This window comes from Oncorhynchus tshawytscha, linkage group LG02, assembly GCF_018296145.1.
Source record: "Oncorhynchus tshawytscha isolate Ot180627B linkage group LG02, Otsh_v2.0, whole genome shotgun sequence".
NCBI lineage: Eukaryota > Metazoa > Chordata > Actinopteri > Salmoniformes > Salmonidae > Oncorhynchus > Oncorhynchus tshawytscha.
Window position 1 is genome coordinate 38,837,325 of NC_056430.1, and position 23,464 is coordinate 38,860,788.

General features: G+C 41.3%; 1 protein-coding gene across 8 annotated transcripts in view; it reads left to right on the forward strand.

Annotated features, from left to right (window-relative positions):
- LOC112215931 (diacylglycerol kinase alpha) overlaps positions 1-22,383 on the forward strand; it is a 36,976-nt gene extending 14,593 nt beyond the window's left edge. For 7 of the 8 annotated variants that reach the window (XM_024375450.2, XM_024375442.2, XM_024375478.2 and 4 more), the window contains 20 exons: positions 1,081-1,155; positions 1,335-1,384; positions 1,505-1,579; positions 2,548-2,664; positions 3,191-3,308; positions 3,684-3,772; positions 4,010-4,120; positions 4,204-4,302; positions 4,504-4,581; positions 5,024-5,097; positions 5,184-5,258; positions 5,817-5,902; positions 6,002-6,091; positions 6,300-6,460; positions 9,767-9,831; positions 9,969-10,059; positions 16,990-17,176; positions 17,658-17,778; positions 17,875-17,935; positions 21,042-22,383. In XM_024375450.2, the coding sequence (XP_024231218.1) occupies positions 1,081-1,155; positions 1,335-1,384; positions 1,505-1,579; positions 2,548-2,664; positions 3,191-3,308; positions 3,684-3,772; positions 4,010-4,120; positions 4,204-4,302; positions 4,504-4,581; positions 5,024-5,097; positions 5,184-5,258; positions 5,817-5,902; positions 6,002-6,091; positions 6,300-6,460; positions 9,767-9,831; positions 9,969-10,059; positions 16,990-17,176; positions 17,658-17,778; positions 17,875-17,935; positions 21,042-21,122 (1,904 nt within the window). In that variant the 3' untranslated portion in view covers positions 21,123-22,383. The remainder of the gene's footprint in view (positions 1-1,080; positions 1,156-1,334; positions 1,385-1,504; positions 1,580-2,547; positions 2,665-3,190; positions 3,309-3,683; positions 3,773-4,009; positions 4,121-4,203; positions 4,303-4,503; positions 4,582-5,023; positions 5,098-5,183; positions 5,259-5,816; positions 5,903-6,001; positions 6,092-6,299; positions 6,461-9,766; positions 9,832-9,968; positions 10,060-16,989; positions 17,177-17,657; positions 17,779-17,874; positions 17,936-21,041) is intronic. The other variant, XM_042298293.1, reaches the window with a different exon arrangement.
- The last annotated feature ends 1,081 nt before the right edge of the window (positions 22,384-23,464 follow it).

A 23,464-nucleotide genomic window follows, 5' to 3' on the forward strand; every position in this document is an offset into this window, starting at 1 on the left:
TGATTAGGGTTGTTGTCCTATTGGAAGGTGAACCCCAGTCTGAGGTCCTGAGCACTCTGGAGCAGGTTTTCATCAAGGATATCTCTGTACTTTGCTCAATTCATTATTCCCTCTGTCCTGACTGTCTCCCAGTCCCTGCACCTGAAAACCCCCATAGCATAATCCTGCCACCACCATGCTTCACCGTAGGGTCGGTGCCAGGTTTCCTCCAGACGTGACGCTTGGCATTCAGGCCAAAGAGTTCTATCTTGGTTTCATCAGACCAGAGAATCTCTTTTCTCATCGTCTGAGAGTCCTTTAGGTGCCTTTTGGCAAACTCCAAGCAGGCTGTCATTTGCCTTTTACTGACGAGTGGCTTCTTTCTGGCCACTCTACCATGAATGCCTGATTGGTGGAGTGCTGCAGAGATGGTTGTCCTTCTGGAGGACCTCCCATCTCCACAGAGGAACTCTGGTGTTCTGTCAGTGACCATCAGGTTATTGGTCACCTCCCTGACCAAGGCCCTTCTCCCCTGATTGCTCAGTTTGGCCGGGCAGCCTGCTCTAGGAAGAGTCTTGGTGTTCCAAACATCCTCCATTTAAGAATGATGGAGGCCACTGTGTTCTTAGGTACATTTTTGGTACCCTTCCCCAGATCTGTGCCTCGAAACAATCCTGTCTCGGAGCTCTATGGACAATTCCTTCGATCTTTTGGCTTGATTTTTGCTCTGACATGCACTGTCACCTGTGGGACCTTATATAGACAGTTGTGTGCCTTTCCAAATCATGTCCAATCAATTGAATTTACCACAGGTGGACTCCAATCAAGTTTTAGAAACATCTCAAGGATGTTCAATGGAAACAGGATGCAACGGAGCTCAATTTCGAGGCTCATAGCAAAGGGTCGGAATACTTATGTAAATAAGGTATCTGCAAAAAATCTAAACCTGTTTTCGCTTTGTCATTATGGGGTATTATGTGTAATCTATTTTAGAAAAAGTCTGAACGTAACAAAATGTGGAAAAAGTCAAGGGTTCTGAATGCACTTTATATAAGTTCCAATTGCTAAACATCTGAATAAACTCCTGGTTTTGTCTCTCAGGTGGAGTGTACCTCAAAGATGTGTCTTGTTACTTCTCTGTGTTGGAGGAGGGACAGCCGCGAGACAAACTGGAATGTGAGTACTGAGTAGCCTACTGTCTTTTCATCAATGGAATTCTGTGTGATAGTTTGTATTCCATGATGGGTTGATTTTTTAGCTGTTTTCAATTGACCAGAGAGGAGAGATAAGGAGTGAGTGAACACAAGAAGGATTTGTTATTGATTTACTCATTTCATCACCTGTTGTGCTTTCAGTTACTTTCAAACTTTATGACAAAGATGGCAACGGTCTCCTGGACAGCTCAGTAAGTGACTGAAATGTACTTTCTGTATTATGAATACATTCTACTCTCATTTTAAATCAAGATGATGTAGTGAACAGTAGGAGTTGTGAAAGAACAAACTGTGGTTTTACTCTCAATAAGGAAGTGGATCGGATCATCACCCAGATGATGCGTGCGGCAGATTACTTGGGTTGGGACGTGACAGAACTCAGACCGGTAAGACATTCACTTAAATGCCTGCCAGCTATCCCTATGGGAATATTCACTGGGTCTTATATTCAAGCAAAACATTCACCTGAGGGGTATACTACAAAGCAGGATCAAGGAGTTGGCTAGCTAACTTGACTAAATATTCCAAAATCATTTTTTTTAAAGATAATCTTGAAATGGGCATGGTCTAATTGACTCAACAACCAAAAAAACGCATATCTTAGTTTAGCTTTCTTAATGAATCAGAAAATCAACAGTTAATTCTGTTTTTTTATAATGATGGCTGGCTATAGCTTATTGATCCTGCTTTGTAGTATACCCCTCAGGGTTCAGGGAAGGGTAAACAACAGTGTTGATGTTGGAATTATTATGCCTTTCTTTTTGATTGACGAGGCAAACATTATTTTCATGGAAAGAATTAGACCACATTAATCTGAATACACACTCTCTCAAATTGTTTTGTCTCACCCCAGTAATCTAGTTAGTGGTCTTGATTGAATTGGGCCCAACGCCCCCACCCAGAACCCAGTTTCAGTCCTTGTGCAAGTTTCTGGTTGGAGAGTTGTAGTGAATAGCGATGAGAGACTAATGTTAACAGTATTTAGGTACAACATTGCATGTTGCTTACACTTGACATTCCATCAATTCTAATTATCAAAAAAGAGATTACAGAGATTATCAGATAAGAGATTGCATACTTAATATTTGTCAGGTTAGAGTTTGTTCTGGAAGTGAAATTCTATTTAATCTACCAAATGAACCTGAAGTGATGTCCATACATGGAAATTAAGCTTCCAATGAATTAAGATAAGTGAGTCCAAAATTAGATAAACTGTAATTTGGTTTGAGGGTTGATGTTCTGGTTATAGACTTTGGTTCTATAGGGCTAACCCCGTGGCAGCAGCGCAGAGAGACTTGTGATTGGTCAGGAACCAGGATCAGTGGGAGTCTAACTACTCCAATTGGTCCCTAAGGTGCTGAAGGACATGATGACGGCGATGGATGCTGACAGCAGTGGAGCGGTGACCCTGCAGGAGTGGATCCAGGGAGGGATGAACAACGTGCCCCTGTTGGTGCTGCTGGGACTCAAGGCAAGAAGCACTAACAGCCAGACTCCCACTCATCTGGTTAACTCAATCAGTATACATGATTCAGCACATGACAATAGACTCCTTATGTCTAGAACATTTGCTATGAGCTGTATGGTTCAACTACTGTACATCTCAATAAAGCTTTATTCAATTCCGTTTTGATTATACTTGTAAATGTCACTCCAAAGTTATGTCTTATCTTGTCCCTGTCTTATCCAAAAATCGATATGTTTACTGCCCTCAGACTTTGTTGGCAATACTGTATCAGAAATAAGTCTGCACACATACAAATGGTACTTGTTTGGATTGATGTGCTGTTTACTTTACCATGCTGTTAGTCACTTCAGAGGCACAGCCACGGTGTCTCCCTTACCATGAGCCATGAGTCTACCCTGCTGTTTACATTAGTTCTTAACAAAGACTCTGCCCTCTCTCTCTCTCTCTCTCTCTCCCTCTCTCCCTCTCTCTCTCCCTCTCTCTCTCTCTCTCTCTCTCTCTCTCTCTCGCTCTCTCTCTCATCTCTCAGATGGCAGAGAGGGATGGGCAGCACATCTGGAGGATGAAGCACTTCAACAAGCCTGTGTACTGCAACGTGTGTCAGAGCATGCTGCTGGGCCTCAGGAAACAGGGCCTCTGCTGCACCTGTAATAGCTCTATAGCGTCACAAGGGGGCCCCCTCTGTCTCATATTCATAGATATACTTAGACAGAAGTTCTGAGTAGAGACTGTAGTTCTGTTGTCACTGACTGAAGTGTGGTCCTTGAGAGCTACAGTGTACAGGCCTTAGGGCATACATGCTTTTGTCCCATTCCAACAACTGACACACTTGCTTCAACTAATCAAGTTCTATATGAGTAGTTGATTCTGGTGTGTTAGTGCTGGGTTAGAATAAAAGGGTTTAGTGCAGATCATTTAGTAGTTAATCCATTATCTTGCCTAATGCGAACAACATGCAACAACACAATAACATTTTCAAAGAGAAATGCTTAACAGTGGCCTTGTTCTTCTCTCCCCCTCAGTGTGCAAGTACACTGTCCATGGTCACTGTGCCAACAAGAACCCAGGTCCATGTGCCTGCACCTTTGTTAAATCCAAGAAACAGATTGGGGTGAGCCTTAATAGAGTTCTGTATCACATTTCATTCCAGAATCATGATTTTAAACCTGAATAACAGTATGTTTCATATAATTTTGATTAATCTGCACACCTGATCATAGTCATGTCCTTTTCAAGAGTGTGTATGCAGTCAGCATAATGGAAAACATAAAAGCCTTCACATCTTTCCCTGGTGGCTATAGTGTTCATATGTGTTTGTGGATGTTGTCCCTCTGTCTGTCTGCTCCAGATTCCAGCTCACGGCTGGGTCAGTGCTGACTGTGACTCCAGTAAGTGTCACTTCTGCAACAAGAAGATCAAGACCCTGGCAGGGAAGCATTGCGTGTGGTGCCAACAGATGGTAAGTGTGTGTGCGTTTACATTCTTGGCTGTATGTGTACACATATACTGCCACTAGTCTTTACAATGAATGTCTCGTTTTAGCGCCATGACGACTGTGTCAACTTCGGGTCATCATCGTGCGACTGCGGGTCGCTAAGAGACCATATTCTTCCACCGTGGGCCATATACTCATCCTCCAAGGTCAGCCATTGAACACACGACAATCCCATGACTCCATTCCATAAGAGTTGCAAATGAAGTCACACTGTTTATAGCCATTCAGGCTATGCTTCAGCTAAAAGCAAAAAATGTTGGCAGATTTTTTTGTCACCCAATAATACTACAGTATGTGTCAAATGTGTATATCCCTTGCTATGCTCCTAACGATCTCTGTTTCTGAAGAAGGATGAAGAAGGAAGGAGTAGTTCCATGGAGGACACTAACCTGGAGGACATCACCCCAGACGGGCACATTCTGCAGGTAGGGTCCTCTTAGTTCCACTGACAGGGACACCGTGCCATCTACTTCACACACACTACTGGCCCTATCCCAGGGCTGCCCAACCCTCTTCCCGGAGATCTACCGCCCTGTGGGTTTTCAGTCCAACCCTAATTTAACACACCTGATTCTACTTATTAGCTGCTTAACAAGACCTTAACTAGCTGAATCAGATACGCTAAATTAGGGTTGGATTGAAAACCTTCCGGACAGTAGATCTCCAGGAAGAGGTCTGGCAGCCCTGCCCTATCCATTAGCATGTGCTTTAACACAAATGTGTGAAAGCCAGTAATGCATTTTTATTTGCTATGGATCTGCTTCTGTCACTCTTATTGACTGCAATTGTATTGTGCTGGCTTCTGCATGGCATGCACACTAGTGCATGCACACGTTCATCTTATCTCCTCCCCATCTTTCTCTGCAGATTGCTCCTATTCCAGACACCCACCCTCTCCTGGTGTTTGTGAACCCAAAGAGTGGAGGAAAGCAGGGGGAGAGGTAAGGGCAGATCAGGACAGACATCATAAAAAAATTCCTAGCCTGCACTAATGTACTCCTGTGAGTGAATGTCATGTATTTTTCAGAGTGCTGAGGAAGTTTCAGTATCTTCTGAACCCACGGCAGGTCTACAACCTCTCCAATGGAGGCCCTGGACCAGGGTAACTACACGTGCAGGTTGATCAGGGGTGGGAGGTGGGAAAGTGGACTGTTATGTTATTGTTATGACAACATTAGGTTTCCCTTATGACAGTGGGTATATGGTTTCTTAATATTCTTAATATTTTTATGAGATATTATATTCATTGGTATTATAAACTTGGTGGGTCGAGCCCTGAATGCTGATTGGCTGACAGCCATGGTATATCAGACCGTATACCACATGTATGACAACATGTATTTTTACTGCTCTAATTACTTTGGTAACCAGTTTATAATAGCAATAAGGCACCTCGGGTTTTGTGGTATATGGCCAATATAGCATGGCTAAGGGCTGTATCCAGGCACTCCACGTTGGGTCGTGCTGAAGAACAGCCCTGAGCCGTGGTATATTGGCTATATACCACACCCCCCCGGGCCTTATTGCTTAATTATAGTATGCTTTTTCTCTATGTGGTTTGGGAAAGGTCACTAAAAGTACTTTGTGACAACTGCTGATGTAAAAAAGGGGCTTTATAAATACTTTGGATTTATTTCATGTGTATGTGTATCCATATCAGACTGCACTTCTTTCGGAACCTTCATGACTACAGGATCCTGGTGTGTGGTGGAGACGGCACAGTCGGCTGGATACTAGATGCTATAGGTGTGGGTTGCTTTCTGTCCCCTCAGAGGTTCATGAACAGTAGTCAAGGTCTCTGGGGTTCTCTAAAGCTGAACAATGGCTGCCTCTGTGTGTTCTCAGACAAAGCTGACCTGCCGGTGCGTCCCCCAGTGGCGGTCCTGCCGCTTGGCACAGGGAACGACCTTGCTCGCTGCCTCCACTGGGGAGGAGGTAAGGGCCGTGTTTAACATAATGGTGTGTGTCCTAAATTGCACCCTATTCTCTATGTAGTGCACTACTTTTGACCAGGACCCATAGGGAATACTTTGCTATTTAGAATGCATCCCATGGCTTTGGTTAAAAGGAAAGTACCCCAAAATAAACGCTAGTCATGTGTTTCTCTTGTGTAAACCCTCTGTGTTCATGGAAAACTCTGCAGGTTACGAGGGCACAGATCTCAGGGAGATTCTGAAGGAGGTCGAGGAGAGCTCGTTGGTTCCTATGGACCGCTGGAGTGTGCAGGTGATTTCAGAGGACCCCCAGGAGATAGGAGACCCTGTGCCCAACGAGATCATCAATAACTATTTCTCTATTGGCGTGGTGAGTGACGACCTTGGGGTCATAGAGCCTGCTGATTGGATAATGTACAGACTCCAACAGTCAATCACCTGTATGTCTCTCTTAACTGCCTTATCCTGCCTGTCAGTTTTGGTAGTTTGTTTGCAGCAATAAGAAGACATGAGCACACTGGTAAGACAAATCACAATCACAGTGACATCTGTGAGTGATGTAGCTTCAGTGCCTTCGTAAGTATTCAGACCCCTTGACTTTTTCCACATTTTGTTAGGTTATAGGCTTATTCTAAAATTGATTCAATTGTTTTCCCCCCCTCAATCTACACACAATACCCCATAATGACAAAGCAAAAACAGTTTTTTAGATCTTTTTGCTGATTTATTAAAAATGAACTGAAATATCACATTAATTACATAAGTATTCAGACCCTTTACTCAGTACTTTGTTGAAGCAACTTTGGCAGCGATTACACCCTCGATTCTTCTTGAGTATGATGCTACAAGCTTAGCACACCTGTATTTGGGGAGTTTCTCCCATTCTTCTCTGCAGACCCTCTCAAGCTCTGTCAGGTTAGATGGGGAGCGTCGCTGCACAGCTATTTTCAGGTCTCTCCAGAGATGTTCCAACGGGTTCAAGTCCGGGCTCTGGCTGGGCCACACAAGGACATTCAGACACTTGTCCCGAAGCCACTCCTGTGTTGTCTTAGCTGTGTGCTTATGGTCGTTGTCCTGTTGGAAGGTGAACCTTTTCCCCAGTCTGAGGTCCCGAGTGCTCTGGAACAGGTTTTCATCAAGGATCTCTCTGTACTTTGTTCTGTTCATCTTTGCCTCGATCCTGACTAGTCTCCTAGCACCTGCCGCTGAAAAACATCCCCACAGCATGATGCTGCCACCACCATGCTTCACCGTAGGGATGATGCCAGGTTTCCTCCAGACGAGACACTTGGCATTCAGGCCAAAGAGTTGAATCTTGGTTTCATCAGATCAGAGAATCATGTTTCTCATTGTCAGAGTCCTTTAGGTCCTTTAGGCAGTCCTTTAGGCAGGCTGTCATGTGCCTTTTACTGAGGAGTGGCTTCCATCTGTCCACTCTACCATAAAGGCCTGATTGATGGAGTACTGCAGAGATGGTTGTCCTTCTGGAAGGTTCTCCCATCTCCACAGAGGAACTCTAGAGCTCTTGTCAGAGTGACCATCGGGTTCTTGGTCACCTCCCTGACCAAGGCCCTTCTCCCCTGATTGCTCAGTTTGGCCCGGGGGGCCTGCTCTAGGAAGAGTGTTGGTGGTTCCAAACTTATTCAATTTAAGAATGATGGAGGCCACTTCGTTCTTGGGGACCTTCAATTCTGCAGACACTTTTTGGTATCCTTCCCCAGATCTGTGCCTCGACACAATTCTGTCTCGGAGCTCTACGGAAAATTACTTCGACCTCATTGCTTGTTTTTTGCTCTGACATATACTGTCAACTGTGGGACCTTATATAGACAGGTGTGTGCCTTTCCAAATCATGTCCAATCCATTGAATTTGGACAGGTGGACTCCAATCAAGTTGTAGAAACATCTCAAGGATGATGAATGGAAACAGGATGCACCAGAGCTCAATTTCAAGTCTCATAGCAAAGGGTCTGAATACAGTAGTAGTTGAAGTTTAAAGTCTGCAGTTTACATACACTTAAGTTGGACTCATTAAAATGTGTTTTTCAACCACTCCACAAATTTCTTGTTAACAAACTATAGTTTTGGCAAGTCGGTTGGGACATCTACTTTGTGCATGACACAAGTCATTTTTCCAACAATTGTTTACAGATTCCAGAAAATGATGTCATGGCTTTAGAAGTATCTGATAGGCTAATTGACATAATTTGAGTCAATTGGAGGTGTACCTGTGGATGTATTTCAAGGCCTACCTTCAAACTCTGTGCCTCTTTTCTTGGCATCATGGGAAAATCAAAAGAAATCAGCCAAGACCTCAGAAAAACAATTGTAGACCTCCACAAGTCTAGTTCATCCTTGGAAGCAATTTCCAGACGCCTGAAGGTACCACGTTCATCTGTACAAACAATAGTACGTAAGTACAAACATCATGGGACCACGCAGCCGTCATACCACTCAGGAAGGAGATGCGTTCTATCTCCTAGAGATGAACGTACTTTGGTGCAAAAGTGCAAATCAATCCCAGAACAACAGCAAAGGACCTTGTGAAGATGCTGGAGGAAACAGGTACAAAAGTATCTATATCTACAGTAAAACAAGTCCTATATCGACATAACCTGAAAGGCCGCTCAGCAAGGAAGAAGCCACTGCTCCAAATCCGCCATAAAAAAGCCAGACTACGGTTTGCAACTGCACATGGGGACAAAGATCGTACTTTTTGGAGAAAGGTCCTCTGGTCTGATGAAACAAAAATAGAACTGTTTGGCCATAATGACCATTATGTTTGGAGGAAAAAGGGGGAGGCTTCCAAGCCGAAGAAGCATGGGGCGTGGCAGCATCATGTTGTGGGGGTGCTTTGCTGCAAGAGGGACTGGTGCATTTCACAAAATAGTTGGCATCATGAGTGAGGAAAAGTATGTTGATATATTGAAGCAACATCTCAAGACATCAGTCAGGAAGTTAAAGCTTGGTCGCAAATGGGTCTTCCAAATGGACAATGACCCCAAGCAGACTTCCAAAGTTGTGGCAAAATGGCTTACACCAGCTCTGTCAGGAGGAATGGGTCAAAATTCACCCAACTTATTGTGGGAAGCTCGTGGAAGGCTACCTGCAACATTTGACCCAAGTTAAACCATTTTAAAAGCAATGCTACCAAATACTAATTGAGTGTATGTAAACATCTGACCCACTGGGAATGTGATTAAATAATTAAAAGCTGAAATAAATCATGCTCTCTTCTATTATTCTGACGTTTCACTTTCTTAAAATAAAGTAGTGATCCTAGCTGACCTTAAATGGAAATTTTCCTCGGATTGAATGTCAGTATGTAAACTTCCGACTTCAACCGTACATATGTAAATAAGGTATCTGTTTTGAATTTTTTTAGAAATTTGTAAAAAAAATATATATATAAAACAAATGTTTTCGCTTTGTCATTATGGGTTATTTTGTGTAGATTGCTGAGATTTTTTTAATTGAATCCATTTTAGAATAAAGCTGTAACATAACAAAATGTGTAAATTGTCAAAGGGTCTGTCTGAATACTTTCCGAAGGCACTGTTATGACTGTGATTTTTCTTGTCATTGTGCTCTTGTTTTCTTATTGTTACAAATTGCCCTTTTGTGGTGATAAAGATTTATTGAACACATGTAAATGCTACCATGTGTTAATTGACAGGATGCCTCCATTGCTCACCGCTTTCACTCCATGAGGGAGAAGCACCCTCAGAAGTTCAACAGCAGGTGAGAATAACTGAAAGGTCAAGGATCAAACAAAGAGTGTTGAGTGCGAAGAGTGAAAAATATGTTATGGCTGGGTGGGATTTTGTTTATCTCTGAGCACTGACCAAAAACAATGTTATTTTTGTTTTCTCTGCAAGGATGAAGAACAAACTGTGGTATTTTGAGTTTGCCACCTCTGAGACCATCTCTGCCTCCTGCAAGAAGCTAAAGGAGTGTCTCAGCATTGAGGTGAACACTGAAGAGTCTTGAATCCTAGTTATTTTAGTTTGTGGTTAAATGAATCTTACCATAATACCATACCATAACAGTGTTGTGAAAAAGTATTTGTCCCCTTTCTAATTTTCTCTACTTTTGCATATTTATTGTACTGAATGTTATCAGATCTTCAACCAAAACCTAACCTGAGTGAACAAATAACACCGTTCATATTTCATAAACAAAGTTATGTAAAACCCAATGCTTTTGTGTGAAAAAGTAAGTGTCCCCTTACACTCAATAACTGGTTGTGCCACCTTTAATTTTAAATGTGTTTCTTTTTAGCCATTTTCATGTAGACTTGATTGTGTGTTTTGGTTCATTGTCTTGTTGCATGACCCAACTGCACTTTAGCTCACAAACAGATGGCCTGACATTCTCCTGTAGAATTATCTGATACAGAGGAGAATTCATGGTTCCTTCCATTAATGCAAGTCTTCCCAGTCTTGAGGCAGCAAAGCATCCCCAAACCATCACACTACCACCACCATGCTTGACTGTTGGTATAAGGTTCTTACTATGGAATGCAGTGTTTGGTTTTCACCAGGCATAATGGGACCCATGTCCACTTGCGACTTTATCATGTAAATCTTGGTGGGGCAAATTCAACATTTTTTTTATGATGCATGCCAGCAAAGCCACGGTTCAAAACTAAACAATACATTAATTCCACTATAATGGCGACAAAGTTTACCCACAAACTGTTAGGCCCTACATAAAGCCACCCCAACAGCAGAGCTTTCTTTTCAGCACCACGGAGTGAATCCTTACCACCGCTACACCTGACTATCAGCGGAGCCTTGTCTGGCAGCGAAACAGTTCATTCAGCCTCATTTACTGCCTTTTTAAAAAAACATAGCTGAAATGGCTGACTTGCTTAAACAAATGTGGTTTCTACTGACAATTGAGATGTATAAACTATGGCAAAAGGGAACAATGAGTGCATAAGAGGCAATCCGTCATTTCGATTAAGACATTAATGAGCGAGCTAGAACGGACGTAGTCAATATAACTATTTGTTCAGCACTTTTGAAATTGTACAGCGACAGAATTCAGCACATGGGCCATTCTTACAGTATTGTCTCTGTACACCAAGTCCGAATCGAAGGATAAATAAAGGGGGAATATAAACAGACAATGAAAGCTCTTACAATATTCAATGATTACATTTCTCTAAAACAGGTTATAGGCTACATGTGGACCACCAAGTTAGAACAGCAGGCGAAATTAAGAGGGGTAGATAGACCATCTTATTAGGGTGATGCACATAAGCTACTAACATCTTACTACACAACATACACTTAGTATTACTTTCTTAGCTACAGTATACATATCTCCCTGGCATATTTCATCATATATGCAGCAGCATACAAGACATTATTGGACTCATCTTGTTGTGCTGTGCTCACTTGAAAAGGAAGGTGGAGTGGCAGTCCTTCTTGTGGGTAAATTTTGTCATCAATGTCTGGCATTCTCTGGATTTATGGTGATTTGAAGACAACTGGGAGGTTGAATCATGACGTCACTGATCTTCAGGTCGGAGCTCTAGAAAAAGGCCTGGGTTCCAGTTGTCTTGAACTCACTGAAGTATGAGATTTCCGAGTTTCCAGTTGTTTTGAACGTGTCAGAAGTCATGCTGGATTGACAACATGGCCAATGTATTCAACCTTTTCTGGCCCATGGTGTTGATTGTGAATATTTATACTTTTTAAGCTTGGAAAAGAGACCCTTAAACCCAGACTTGGACCACACACCCTCTCCACTGAATAGCAGGCTATTGATTGCTTTGCAATGCTTGCAGTTAGACACTGATTCCTAAATTTGTGATTTCCAACCTGTTGTGTAATGTTTATGGCTGATGAGCACAGATGTGTTTTATCTATAATTTATCTTCATATGACAAGTATTGAAAAGGATTTGACAGTTGACTGTAGACTTGATTAATGATGATGACTGCTTGTCTAGCTAAGATTTTGAAAGTATGATGTTGACATGATCAGTCCAATCAAAGCTACAGTAGATATAACGTTATTTCACGTCATTTTATCTGTGGCCAATGACCTTGAGCCTTCTTGGATGGGTACATCTAATGTAAATCTATGGCAGCCCCCAAGGGACTTTAATTTTCGAGCTCTCCCTGTAGATTTTGCGGTGACATCGTGTCCCCATGAGTGACAGAACACTGAGCCAATCACGGCGCAACTAGAGAACATTACTAACCCCTACACTCTGTATTTCCCGCTGGCTGTCCCACCACCATAGAAAGCACTGAGCTAGATAAGGGCAAAATAAATAGCTAAAACAAATATATACAATACCAGGCAAAGGTTTGGACACACGGACTCATTCCAGGGTTTTTCTTTATTTTTACTATTTTCTACATTCTAGAATAATAGTGAAGACATCAGAACTATGAAATAACACATATGGAATCATGTAGTAACCAAAAAAGTGTTAAACAAATCAAAATATATTTTAGATTTGAGATTCTTCCAAGTAGCCACCTTTAGCCATGATGACAGTTTTGCACACTCTTGGCATTCTCTCAACCAGCTTCATGAGGTAGTCATCTGGAATGCATTTAAATTTTACAGTTGTGCCTTGTTAAAACTTCTTATGGCTGAGATCCCGCTAACGGGATCGATATGACAACAGCCAGTGAAAGTGCAGGTCGGCAAATTCAAAACAACAGAAATCCCATAATTAAAATTCCTCAAACATACAAGTATTTCACACCATTTTAAAGATACACTTCTTGTTAATCCCACCACAGTGTCCGATTTCATAGGCTTTACGGCGAAAGCACCACAAACGATTATGTTAGGTCAGAGCCAAGTCACAGAAAAACACAGCCATTTTTCCAGCCAAAGAGAGGAGTCACAAAAATCAGAAATAGAGATAGAATTAATCACTAACCTTTGATGATCTTCATCAGATGACACTCATAGGACTTCATGTTACACAATACATGTATATTTTGTTCGATAACCTTCATATTTATATAAAAAAATCTCAGTATCTCAGTATACATTGGCGCGTTAGTTCCAAAAACATCCGGTGATTTTGCAGAGAGCCACATCAATTTACAGAAATACTCATCATAAATGTTGATGAAAATACAAGTGTTATACATGGAACTTTAGATACACTTCTCCTTAATGCAACCGCTGTGTCAGATTTCAAAAAAGCTTTACAGAAAAAGCAAACCATGCAATAATCTGAGTACGGCGCTCAGAGCCCAAACAAGCCAAAAAGATATCCACCATATTGTGCAGTCAACAGAAGTCAGAAATAACATTATAAATATTCACTTACCTTTGATGGTCTTCATCAGAATGCACTCCCAGGAATCCCAGTTCCACAATAAATTGTTTTGTTTTGTAAGGTAACGCTCCTTTTGTTAGCGCGTTTGGTAAACAAATCCAAACTCACGAAGCTCGTTCACTAGGAGCAGACGAAAAGTCAAAAAGTTCCATTACAGTCCGTAGAAACATGTCAAACGAAGTACTGAATCAATTTTTAGGATGTTATTAACATAAATCTTCAATAATGTTCCGTTGTCTGTAGAAATGCAATGGAACGGAGCTCGCTCTCACGTGAACGAGCGTGGCCAGCTCGTGGCTCTCTGGCAGACCTCTGACTCATTCCCCTCTCATTCGCCCCCACTTCACAGTAGAAGCATCAAAAAAGGTTCTAAGGACTGTTGAGATCCAGTGGAAGCATTAGGAAGTGTAACATGACCAATATCCCAGAGAATCTTCAATAGGGAATGAGTTGAAAAATGACCAACCTCAGATTTCCCACTTCCTGGTTGGATTTTTTCTCAGGTTTTTGCCTGCCATATGAGTTCTGTTATACTCACAGACATGATTCAAACAGTTTTAGAAACTTCAGAGTGTTTTCTATTCAAATATACTAATAATATGCATATATTAGCAACTGGGACTGAGTAGCAGGCAGTTTACTCTGGGCACCTCTGGGCACCTTATTCATCCAAGCTACTCAATACTGCCCCCAGCCATAAGAAGTTAAAAGTTAATTTGTGGAATTTCTTTCCTTCTTAATGTGTTTGAGCCAATCAGTTGTGTTGTGAGAAAGTAGGAGTGGTATACAGAAGATAAGCAAAGAGAAATGACAGTCCATCATTACTTTAAGACATGAAGTTCAGTTAATCCGGAACATTTTAAGAACTTTGAAAGTTTCTTCAAGTGCAGTCGCAAAAACCATCAAGCACTATGATGAAACTGGCTCTCATGCGAACCGCCACAGGAAAGGAAGACCCAGGGTTACCTCTGCTGCAGAGGATAAGTTCATTAGAGTTAACTGCACCTCAGAAATTGCAGCCCAAATAAATGCTTCAGAGTTCAAGTAACAGACACATCTCAACATCAACTTTTCAGAGGAGAATTGCTGCAAAGAAATCACTACTAAAGGACACCAATAAGAAGAAGATACTTGCTTGTCCCGTCATTTGAATCATGTATTAACCAAAAAAGTATTAAACAAGATTCTTCAAAGTAACCACCTTTTGCCTTGATGACAGCTTTGCACAATCTTGCATTATCTCAAATCAATTGTATTTGTAACATGCGCCGAATACAGTGAAATGCTTACTTACAAGCCCTTCACCAACAATGCAATTTTAAGAAAAATAAGTGTTGAGGAAAAAATAGATAAATAAAAGTAACAAATAATTAAAGAGCAGCAGTAAAATAACAATTTCACCTTTATTTAACTAGGCAAGTCAGTTAAGATAAAAAATTCTTAATTTCAATGACGGCCTAGGAACAGTGGGTTAACTGCCTGTTCAGGGGCAGAACGACAGATTTGTACATTGTCAGCTTGGGGGTTTGAACTTGCAACCTTCTGGTTAGTAGTCCAACGCTCTAACCACTAGGCTACCCTGCCGCCCTGTATACAGGGGGTAGCGGTAGAGTCGATGTGCGGGGGGCACTGGTTAGTCGAAGTAATTGAGGTAATATGTACATGTAGGTAGAGTTAAAGTGACTATGCATAGATAATAAACAGAGTAGCAGCAGCATAAAAGAGGGAGGGCAATGCAAATAGTCTGGGTAGCCATTTGATTAGCTGTTTAGGAGTCTTATGGCTTGGGGGTAGAAGCTGTTAAGTAGTCTTTTGGACCTCAACCAGCTTCATGAGGAATGCTTTTCCAACAGTTTAAACACTTGTTGGCTGCTTTTCCTTCACTCTTCGGTCCAACTCATCCCAAACCATCTCAATTGGGTTGAGGTCGGGTGATTTTGGAGGCCAAGTCATCTGATGCAGCACTCCATCACTCTCCTTGGGGAAATAGCCCTTACACAGCCTGGAGGTGTGTTTTGGGTCATTGTCCTGTTGAAAAAAACAAATGCTAGTCCCACGAAGCGCAAACTAGATGGGATGGCGTATTGCTGCAGAATTCTGTGGTAGGCATGCTGGTCATATCTGCCTTGAATTAAAAATAAATCACTGACAGTTGCACCAGCAAAGCACCCCCACATCTCCTCCTCCATGCTTCGGAGGAACCACACATGCAGAGATCATTTATTTACCTCACCTACCAAACACTGCATTCCACGATTAAGAGCCTCATACCATCAGTCAAGCATGGTGGTGGTAGTGTGATGGTTTGGGAACTTGGAAGACTTGCCTTAATAGACAGAACCATTCATTCTGCTCTGTATCAGAGAATTCTACAGGAGAATGTCAGGCCATCCATCTGTGAGCTGAAGCTGAAGCGCAGCTGAGTTATTTAGCAAAACAATGATCCAAAACACACAATCAAGTCTACATGAAAATGGCTAAAAAGCAACTAATTTTAAGTTTTGGAATGGTCTGGTCAAAGTCCAGACCTAATCACAATTGAGATTTTGTGGCAGGACTTGAAACGAGCAGTTCATGCTTGAAAACCCACAAATGTCGCTGAGTTAAACCAGTTCTGCATGCAAGAGTTGGCCAAAATACATCCACAGTGGCGTGAGAGACTGATCAACAACTACAGGAAGCATTTGGTTGCTGTCATTACAGCTAAAGGTTGCACAGCCAGTTAATGGATGCGTTTCAAACTCAAAGTAGACAGCCCTTGGCCCTAAACCCTGAGCCCTATGCTCTTGGGGTAATCCCCGCGGCCATATTTGTAAATAAATTAGAAATTGTGCTACTAATGCACAAATATGTCTAATAAATGTTTAGTTAGCTTTTGGAAATTATAGAAATAAATGTTTTTCTTTCTTCAGAAGTAGCTAGGCAGGCTAACGTTAGTTAGCTAATTAATTTGCTATCTATCATACAGTAGGCATATATTAATAATTATATAGTTAATATAAGTAGACATGCAATCATAGTTGACTGTAGCGCATATAAATCACCCACAAGCTACCGGTGGCTGAAAACACAATCATAAGCTACCGGTGGCTGAAAACACAATCATCGCGGGATGAACAAGTGAAGAATATCCAAGCAAACACGGTCCATTTAAAAATCATTCCTTCTTCCCTTGCCCCTTGCCCTGCAAGTGTATACTCGTCAGACATCATGATACGTCATCAGAAGTGTCCACTTCATTTGAGGGCTGAGGGGATAGGGTGTGTCTTTTAAGTGTATGGAATGCAGCCATGAGTGTAAGCGGGCAATTACTTTTTCACATGGAAATTGGGTGTTGCATAACTTTCTTAGTTAAATAAAATAAGTATCCATTTTTGTAGTTATAGGTGAACTTAGGTGCCTTTTAATATTAGGTTTTAGTTGAATATCTGATAACATTCTGTATCAAGATATGCAAAAATAGAGAAAATCAGAAAGGGGGCAAATGCTTTTTCCCGGCACTGTAGATAGTCTTAGCAATACTTAATTTAGTCTCTTTACCCGTTTGTGACCGTGTCTGTCCGTCCGTCTATCTCTCAGTGCTGTGGGACACCCCTGGACCTGAGCGGTCACTCTCTGGAGGGCCTGGCAGTCATCAACATACCCAGCATGCACGGCGGCTCCAACCTGTGGGGTGAGGCTAAGAAGGCAGACAGAGACAATGTGTCAGAAGAGGAACCGCCTGATGTCGTCACTGACCACGACGTTCTGAAAATGAGCTCACAAGGTACTTTAGGGCATGCTTATCTCATACATTGTTGGAGGTTTATTTAGTTGCCTAGTGATATGAATGTTTACTGTAGCATTGTATGTAATATTGTCACTTTTGCCCTTACACAGACCATATGGTCTTTTTTTGGAGGGCGGCATGTAGCCTAGTGGTTAGAGCGTTGGGCCACTAACAAAAAGGTTGCAAGTTCGAATACTTGACAAGGTGAAAAATCTGTTGATCTGCCCTTGAACAAGGCACTTAACCATATTTGCTCCTGGGTCGCTGTTGATAATGGCAGACTCTGGCCATGACCCCACTCTCCACATACATATTAATACACACTTGTACATGCAAGACATAGGACCTATATAAGCACCCACCAAATTATTATGATATCATTTGTATTACAGTAGCTAAGTCACTGTATGTATGAGAATTAATGTCTGCTTAATGAGCTATTGACAACATATTTTAATGTTTCCTTTTCCCCCCACAGACCTAAGTGACAAGCGGATTGAGGTGGTGGGATTGGAGGGGGCGATTGAGATGGGTCAGATCTATTCTGGGCTGAAGAGGGCTGGACACAGACTGGCTCAAACATCACAGATCACTATCAGGTAGACTTAATACAGGCTCTATACACAATTCTTCGGGTGTTATGCCTTTTTAACTTTGGGTATTAAAGCGTGTCTCTCTCTCATTGCCTTTCTCAGGACACATAAAGCCTTGCCTATGCAGATTGATGGTGAGCCCTGGATGCAGCCTCCCTGCACTGTAAGTGTTGTTAATATACCCCTTAAGTGAGTTTGGCCGTGGAATTCCTATGACCAATTGAATTAGAAAGTGTGACAACTGGAGGAACATTTATTCTAAAATAAACGTTGTTGATGTCCTTATGTTGGCTTGTTAGTTTTAGCAGTGGGCCAAGTCTCTTGACTCAATTTTGTTTCAGAAATACAATGTGATGTACTGGAGATCAGTATTTCCCAACCCTTACCAGACCAGACACATTTTTTTCCTAGCCCTACACTGACGCACCAGACAACTAATCAAGGTCTTGGTGATTCATTAATTCAGCGATTCTTGAAAGACGGACCAATCTCAAATATTCACAAATATTTGTCTTAATTTTAACACAAATGTGAAATATATACAGTTGAAGTCTGAAGTTTACATACACTTAGGTTGGAGTCATTAACTCGTTTTTCAACCACTCCACACATTTCTTGTTAACAAACTATAGTTTTGGCTAGTCGATAAGGAAATCTACTTTATGACACAAGTCATTTTTCCAACATTTGTTTACAGGAAGATTATTTCACTTATAATTCACTGTATCACAATTCCAGTGGGTCAGAAGTTTACATACACTAAGTTGACTGTGCCTTTAAACAGCTTGGAAAATTCCAGAAAATGATATCATGGCTTTAGAAGCTTCTGAAAGGCTAATTGACATAATTTGAGTCAATTGGTGGTGTACCTGTGGATGTATTTCAAGGCCTACCTTCAAACTCAGTGCCTCAGGGCATCATGGGAAAATCAAAAGAAATCAGCCAAGACCTCAGAAAAAAAATTGTAGACCTCCACACATCTGGTTCATCCTTGGGAGCAATTTCCAAACGCCTGAAGGTACCACTTTCATCTGTACAAACAATAGTACGCAAGTATAAACACCATGGGACCACGCAGCCGTCATACCACTCAGGAAGGAGATGCGTTCTGTCTCCTAGAGATTAACATATTTGGTGCGAAAAGTGCAAATCAATCCTAGAACAAGAGCAAACGACCTTGTGAAGATGCTGGAGGAAACAGGTACAAAAGTATCTATTTCCACAGTAAACTAAGTCCTATATCAAAGGCCGCTCAGCAAGGAAGAAGCCACTGCTCCAAAACCGCCATAAAAAAGCCAGATTACGGTTTGCAACTACACATGGGGACAAAGATCGTACTAATTGTAGAAATGTCCTCTGGTCTGATAAAACAAAAATAGAACTGTTTGGCCATAATGACCATTCGTTATGTTTGGAGGAAAAAGGGGGAAGCTTGCAAGCCGAAGAACACCATCCCAACCGTGAAGCATGGGGGTGGCAGCATCATGTTGTGGGGGTGCTTTGCTGCAGGAAGGACTGGTGCACTTCACAAAATAGATGGCATCATGAGGCAGGGAAATGATGTGGATATATTGAAGCAACATCTCCAGACATCAATCAGAAAGTTAAAGCTTGGTCGCAAATGGGTCTTCCAAATGGACGTTGACCCCAAGCATACCAAAGTTGTGGCAAAATGGCTTAAGGACAACAAAGTCAAGGTATTGGAGTGGCCATCACAAAGCCCTGACCTCAATCCAATAGAACATGTGTGGGCAGGACTGAAAAAGCTTGTGCGAGCAAGGAGGCCTACAAACCTGACTCAGTTACACCAGCTCTGTCAGGAGGAATGGGCCAAAATTCACCCAACTTATTGAGGGAAGCTTGTGGAAGGCTACCCAAAGTGTTTGACCCAAGTTAAACAATTTAAAGGCAATGCTACCAAATACTAATTGAGTGTATGTAAACTTCTGATCCACTGGGAATGTGATGAAAGAAATAAAAGCTGAAATAAATCATTCTCTCTACTATTATTCTGACATTTCACATTCTTAAAACAAGTGGTGATCCTAACTGACCTAAAACAGGGAATTTTTACTGGGATTAAATGTCTGGAATTGTGAAAAACTGAGTTTAAATGTTTTTGCCCAAGGTGTATGTAAACTTCCCACTTCAACTGTATATTTTTTTGATAGACCAAAGTATCACCTATTACACCATGTAAAGGAACAACTCCTAATTCTTCAAAACATATTTATGTCAACTCCGTCTGACGCTATAAAAGGCTTTTAATTTTTACATAGTTCAACAAGTGTTTGAAGACCTTGTTTTGATTCATTCTAACAGATTATTCAAATGTGTAGTACAACTCTCCAAACGTAGTTTTTTTTCTCCATTTTATACCACTATATAATGCTCCAGGGCTAATTTCGTTAGCATTTTGGCATGGTTTTCTAGAGAAAGAACATAAAACAATATTTTATAAAGCTAACATCATCCCTTTATTTTTCCTCCATTGCTTTATGACTATAAACCCTAAAATAAATAAACACATCTGAACCAAAATGTATATCCTATCAAGGAGATGGAGTTGACAGTTTATCATTGTGACCATGGTGATTTCAATATTGCTTGTTTTAAATGTATTAAAAGTAGAGAACTTTACAGACCATGTGCGGTCTTGTTGCACTACATGTCATGAGGACATGAAGAAATGGTCCTTATTGTGGAGCTGACCGTACTCATTCCTGAATCATTTAGGGTTTTAGACAAATCTGACAGAGTTTACCATTTTTTGGGGGGACCAAATATTTTTAGGAGTCACAGTTTTGTGATCAGTATTATTTAAAGTTTCAGAGGGCTATTGCAAGAAACGACATAAGATCCTTTTTCAGTTAATATTAATTATTGCCAGTTTATAAAATTTTAAACACATTTTTTGAGAGTTTGAAATTGGGATCCTTTGCTCCGGACAAGAGCATTTCCGGTCGTAGAGAGGACATGGAAATTAATAATATTGCAAATATTTAAACAATTCCAAAAACAAGTATTTCCCTTATAAAATTCCCTTAAATTAAAATTAATCTCAAATATTGCCATAAAAATAAAAAGTTTCCCTGCCGGATAAGGATTGTCCCGACTTTCAATAATAGTTGAATTACTTCAATCAGGTGTGTCCGTGCAGGGATAGGACAAAAATGTTTGCCTACCACAAGAGGGTATGGGGATAAGGGAAACACTGTTGTAGACTGTGATGACTGTAAAACCTCCTGAATTTTCCACCCTGTGTTCAGATCCACATCACACACAAGAACCAAGCCAACATGCTGATGGCTGCTCCTGCCAAATCATCAGGCTTCTTCCACCTCAAGTAGAGGAAAGGTGGACTGCAGCACTGAGACTGAAGAGGTCCGGGTGTAGGGTGAAGTTGCCCTTTGACACTGATCTTGGATCAGTTTTTCATTTTCCCCACTAATGGTTAAGGTTTAGATTGGGTGAGTGGATGCTTATCCTAGATCTGTACCTCGGGGAAACTTCACCCAGGAGCAAAGGTCCACTGACTGCTGAAGAACCACTGCCATAAAGGAACCAACATTTGCGTAAAAACATTCTTCATGTCTGAATTTCTTCCTGAAACACTAGTAGCCATTGATTAACATTGATACTCTACTCATTTCCATAACAAAAAATTATCCCAGGCTTGTGTTGATTTGAGTAAGTCCCCTCATGTTAAGCTTTATATTACATTGATATTACATTTTGTATCTGTTTGTATTAGTTATGTGTAATTCCATAGTACTCCATGAGTTTTATTACTTTTATGCCTTATTGTTATGTCTCAGCACAGTAATAGATCTCCTGTTTGTTTATCTGCTTTCTATAGCATTTTCACACAAATGTTTTTGTATCCATATTGATTAACGTGATAGGCCAACAGTCTGTGTCGCTATATAATGCCGTTCACTGTCAAATCTAAGTATGTTTTGCCTACTCAGCAAGTTTCTTGTAGAGGATACAGCTCAGACAGCTGAGGGTATCGTTCGCGTTGCCCGACCTCACTTAAAGGCCCAGTGCAGTCAAATTAGGATTTTTCTGTGTTTTACATATATTTCCACACTATGAGGTTGGAATAATACTGCGAAATTGTGAAAATTATGATAATGCTCTTTTCATGTAAAAGTTGTTCGAAAAGACAGACTGAAATTTCAGGTGGTTTTGATGGGATGCAGTGTTGGCCTGCCTGGTGACATCAGGTAAATTCATTAAAAGACCAATAAGAAAGAGTTCCAAACCTCTGCCAATAACAGCTAGTTTTCTGTTTTCACTCCCTAAGTCTTAGCAAAATTCTTGCTTGAGAAAATGCTCTACCTAAGAAGCTATTTTTGTTTCTTTTTGAGCATTTTGATTGAAAAAATTCACAGTTAGGTACTTATTGTTACCCAGAAATGATTTGATATTGAGATAAAAACAGCTGCATTGGGCCTTTAACACTTTGTCACAAACAGCACTTCCTCATTATCACTAACCTAATCTCTTTGCTTAGTGAGACTGCTTCCAAACCACAACTACTGAGATGCTGTCCTCAAGAAAAAAGAAAAAAAGCTTTTCTCTTTAAATAAATAAATGTATAGCCTACAGTATGTGTATTCATGTATCTACCATGGTAAGAGATCTTTAAAAAAGACAACAATTTCTTATCTCTGCCTGTAACGATGTGCGCTGAGAGTCAGGAAGCAAGTTCAGGGAGTGAGTGTTTTAATAAATAAATGCAACATAAAACAAAACAAGAAACACGAACAACGTGGAACAACGTAAACACTGGAACAGAAACAATAACACCTGGGGAAGGAACCAAAAGGGAGTGATATATATAGGGAAGGTTATCAGGGAGGTGATGGAGTCCAGGTGATTCTGATGACGCGCAGGTGTGCGCTATAACGAGCAGCCTGGTGACCTAGAGGCCAGAGAGGAAGCTCGACGAGCCGGTTGAGGCATGAAAGCCCGTAGAGGCTCCTGGACCCGACGTCATTCCACCTGACAAAAAAAATAATAAAATACACCCCCTGATGCTTCCCTTAGGCATTATTCTGTAATGATATGACCTGAGAGTCGGGAAGCAAGTTCAGGAAGTGAGTGTTTTAATAAATAAATGCAACATAAAACAAAACAAGAGCCATGAACAACACACAGACTAAACACTGGAGCAGAAATAATAACCCCGGAGGAAGGAACCAAAGGGAGTGACATATATAGGGAAGGTTATCAGGGAGGTGATGGAGCCAGGTGAGTCTGATGACGTGCAGGTGCGCGTAAAGATGGTGACAGGTGTGCGCCATAACAAGCAGCCTGGTGACCTAGAGGCCAGAGAGGGATCACACGTGACACTGCCTTTCTCAAGGTCAGTTACCAGAAGGATATCGCTGTATGTGACAGAATGGGGCGGCAGGGTAGCCTAGTGGTTAAGGTGTTGGACTAGTAACCGAAAGCTGACAAGGTACAATTCTGTCATTCTGCCCCTGAACAGGCAGTTCCTAGGCTGTCATTGAAAATAAGAATTTGTTCTTAACTGACTTGCCTAGTTAAATAAAGGTTATAAAAAATGTACTTTTATAAAGGGTGTCAATGGCAGTTGGGCAGCTGTCATAGTGGTGCTGTGTCATACTTAACAGGTTTGTGTTTGTTGGCCATTGGTGTTAATGGCTGTGGGACTCCCAAC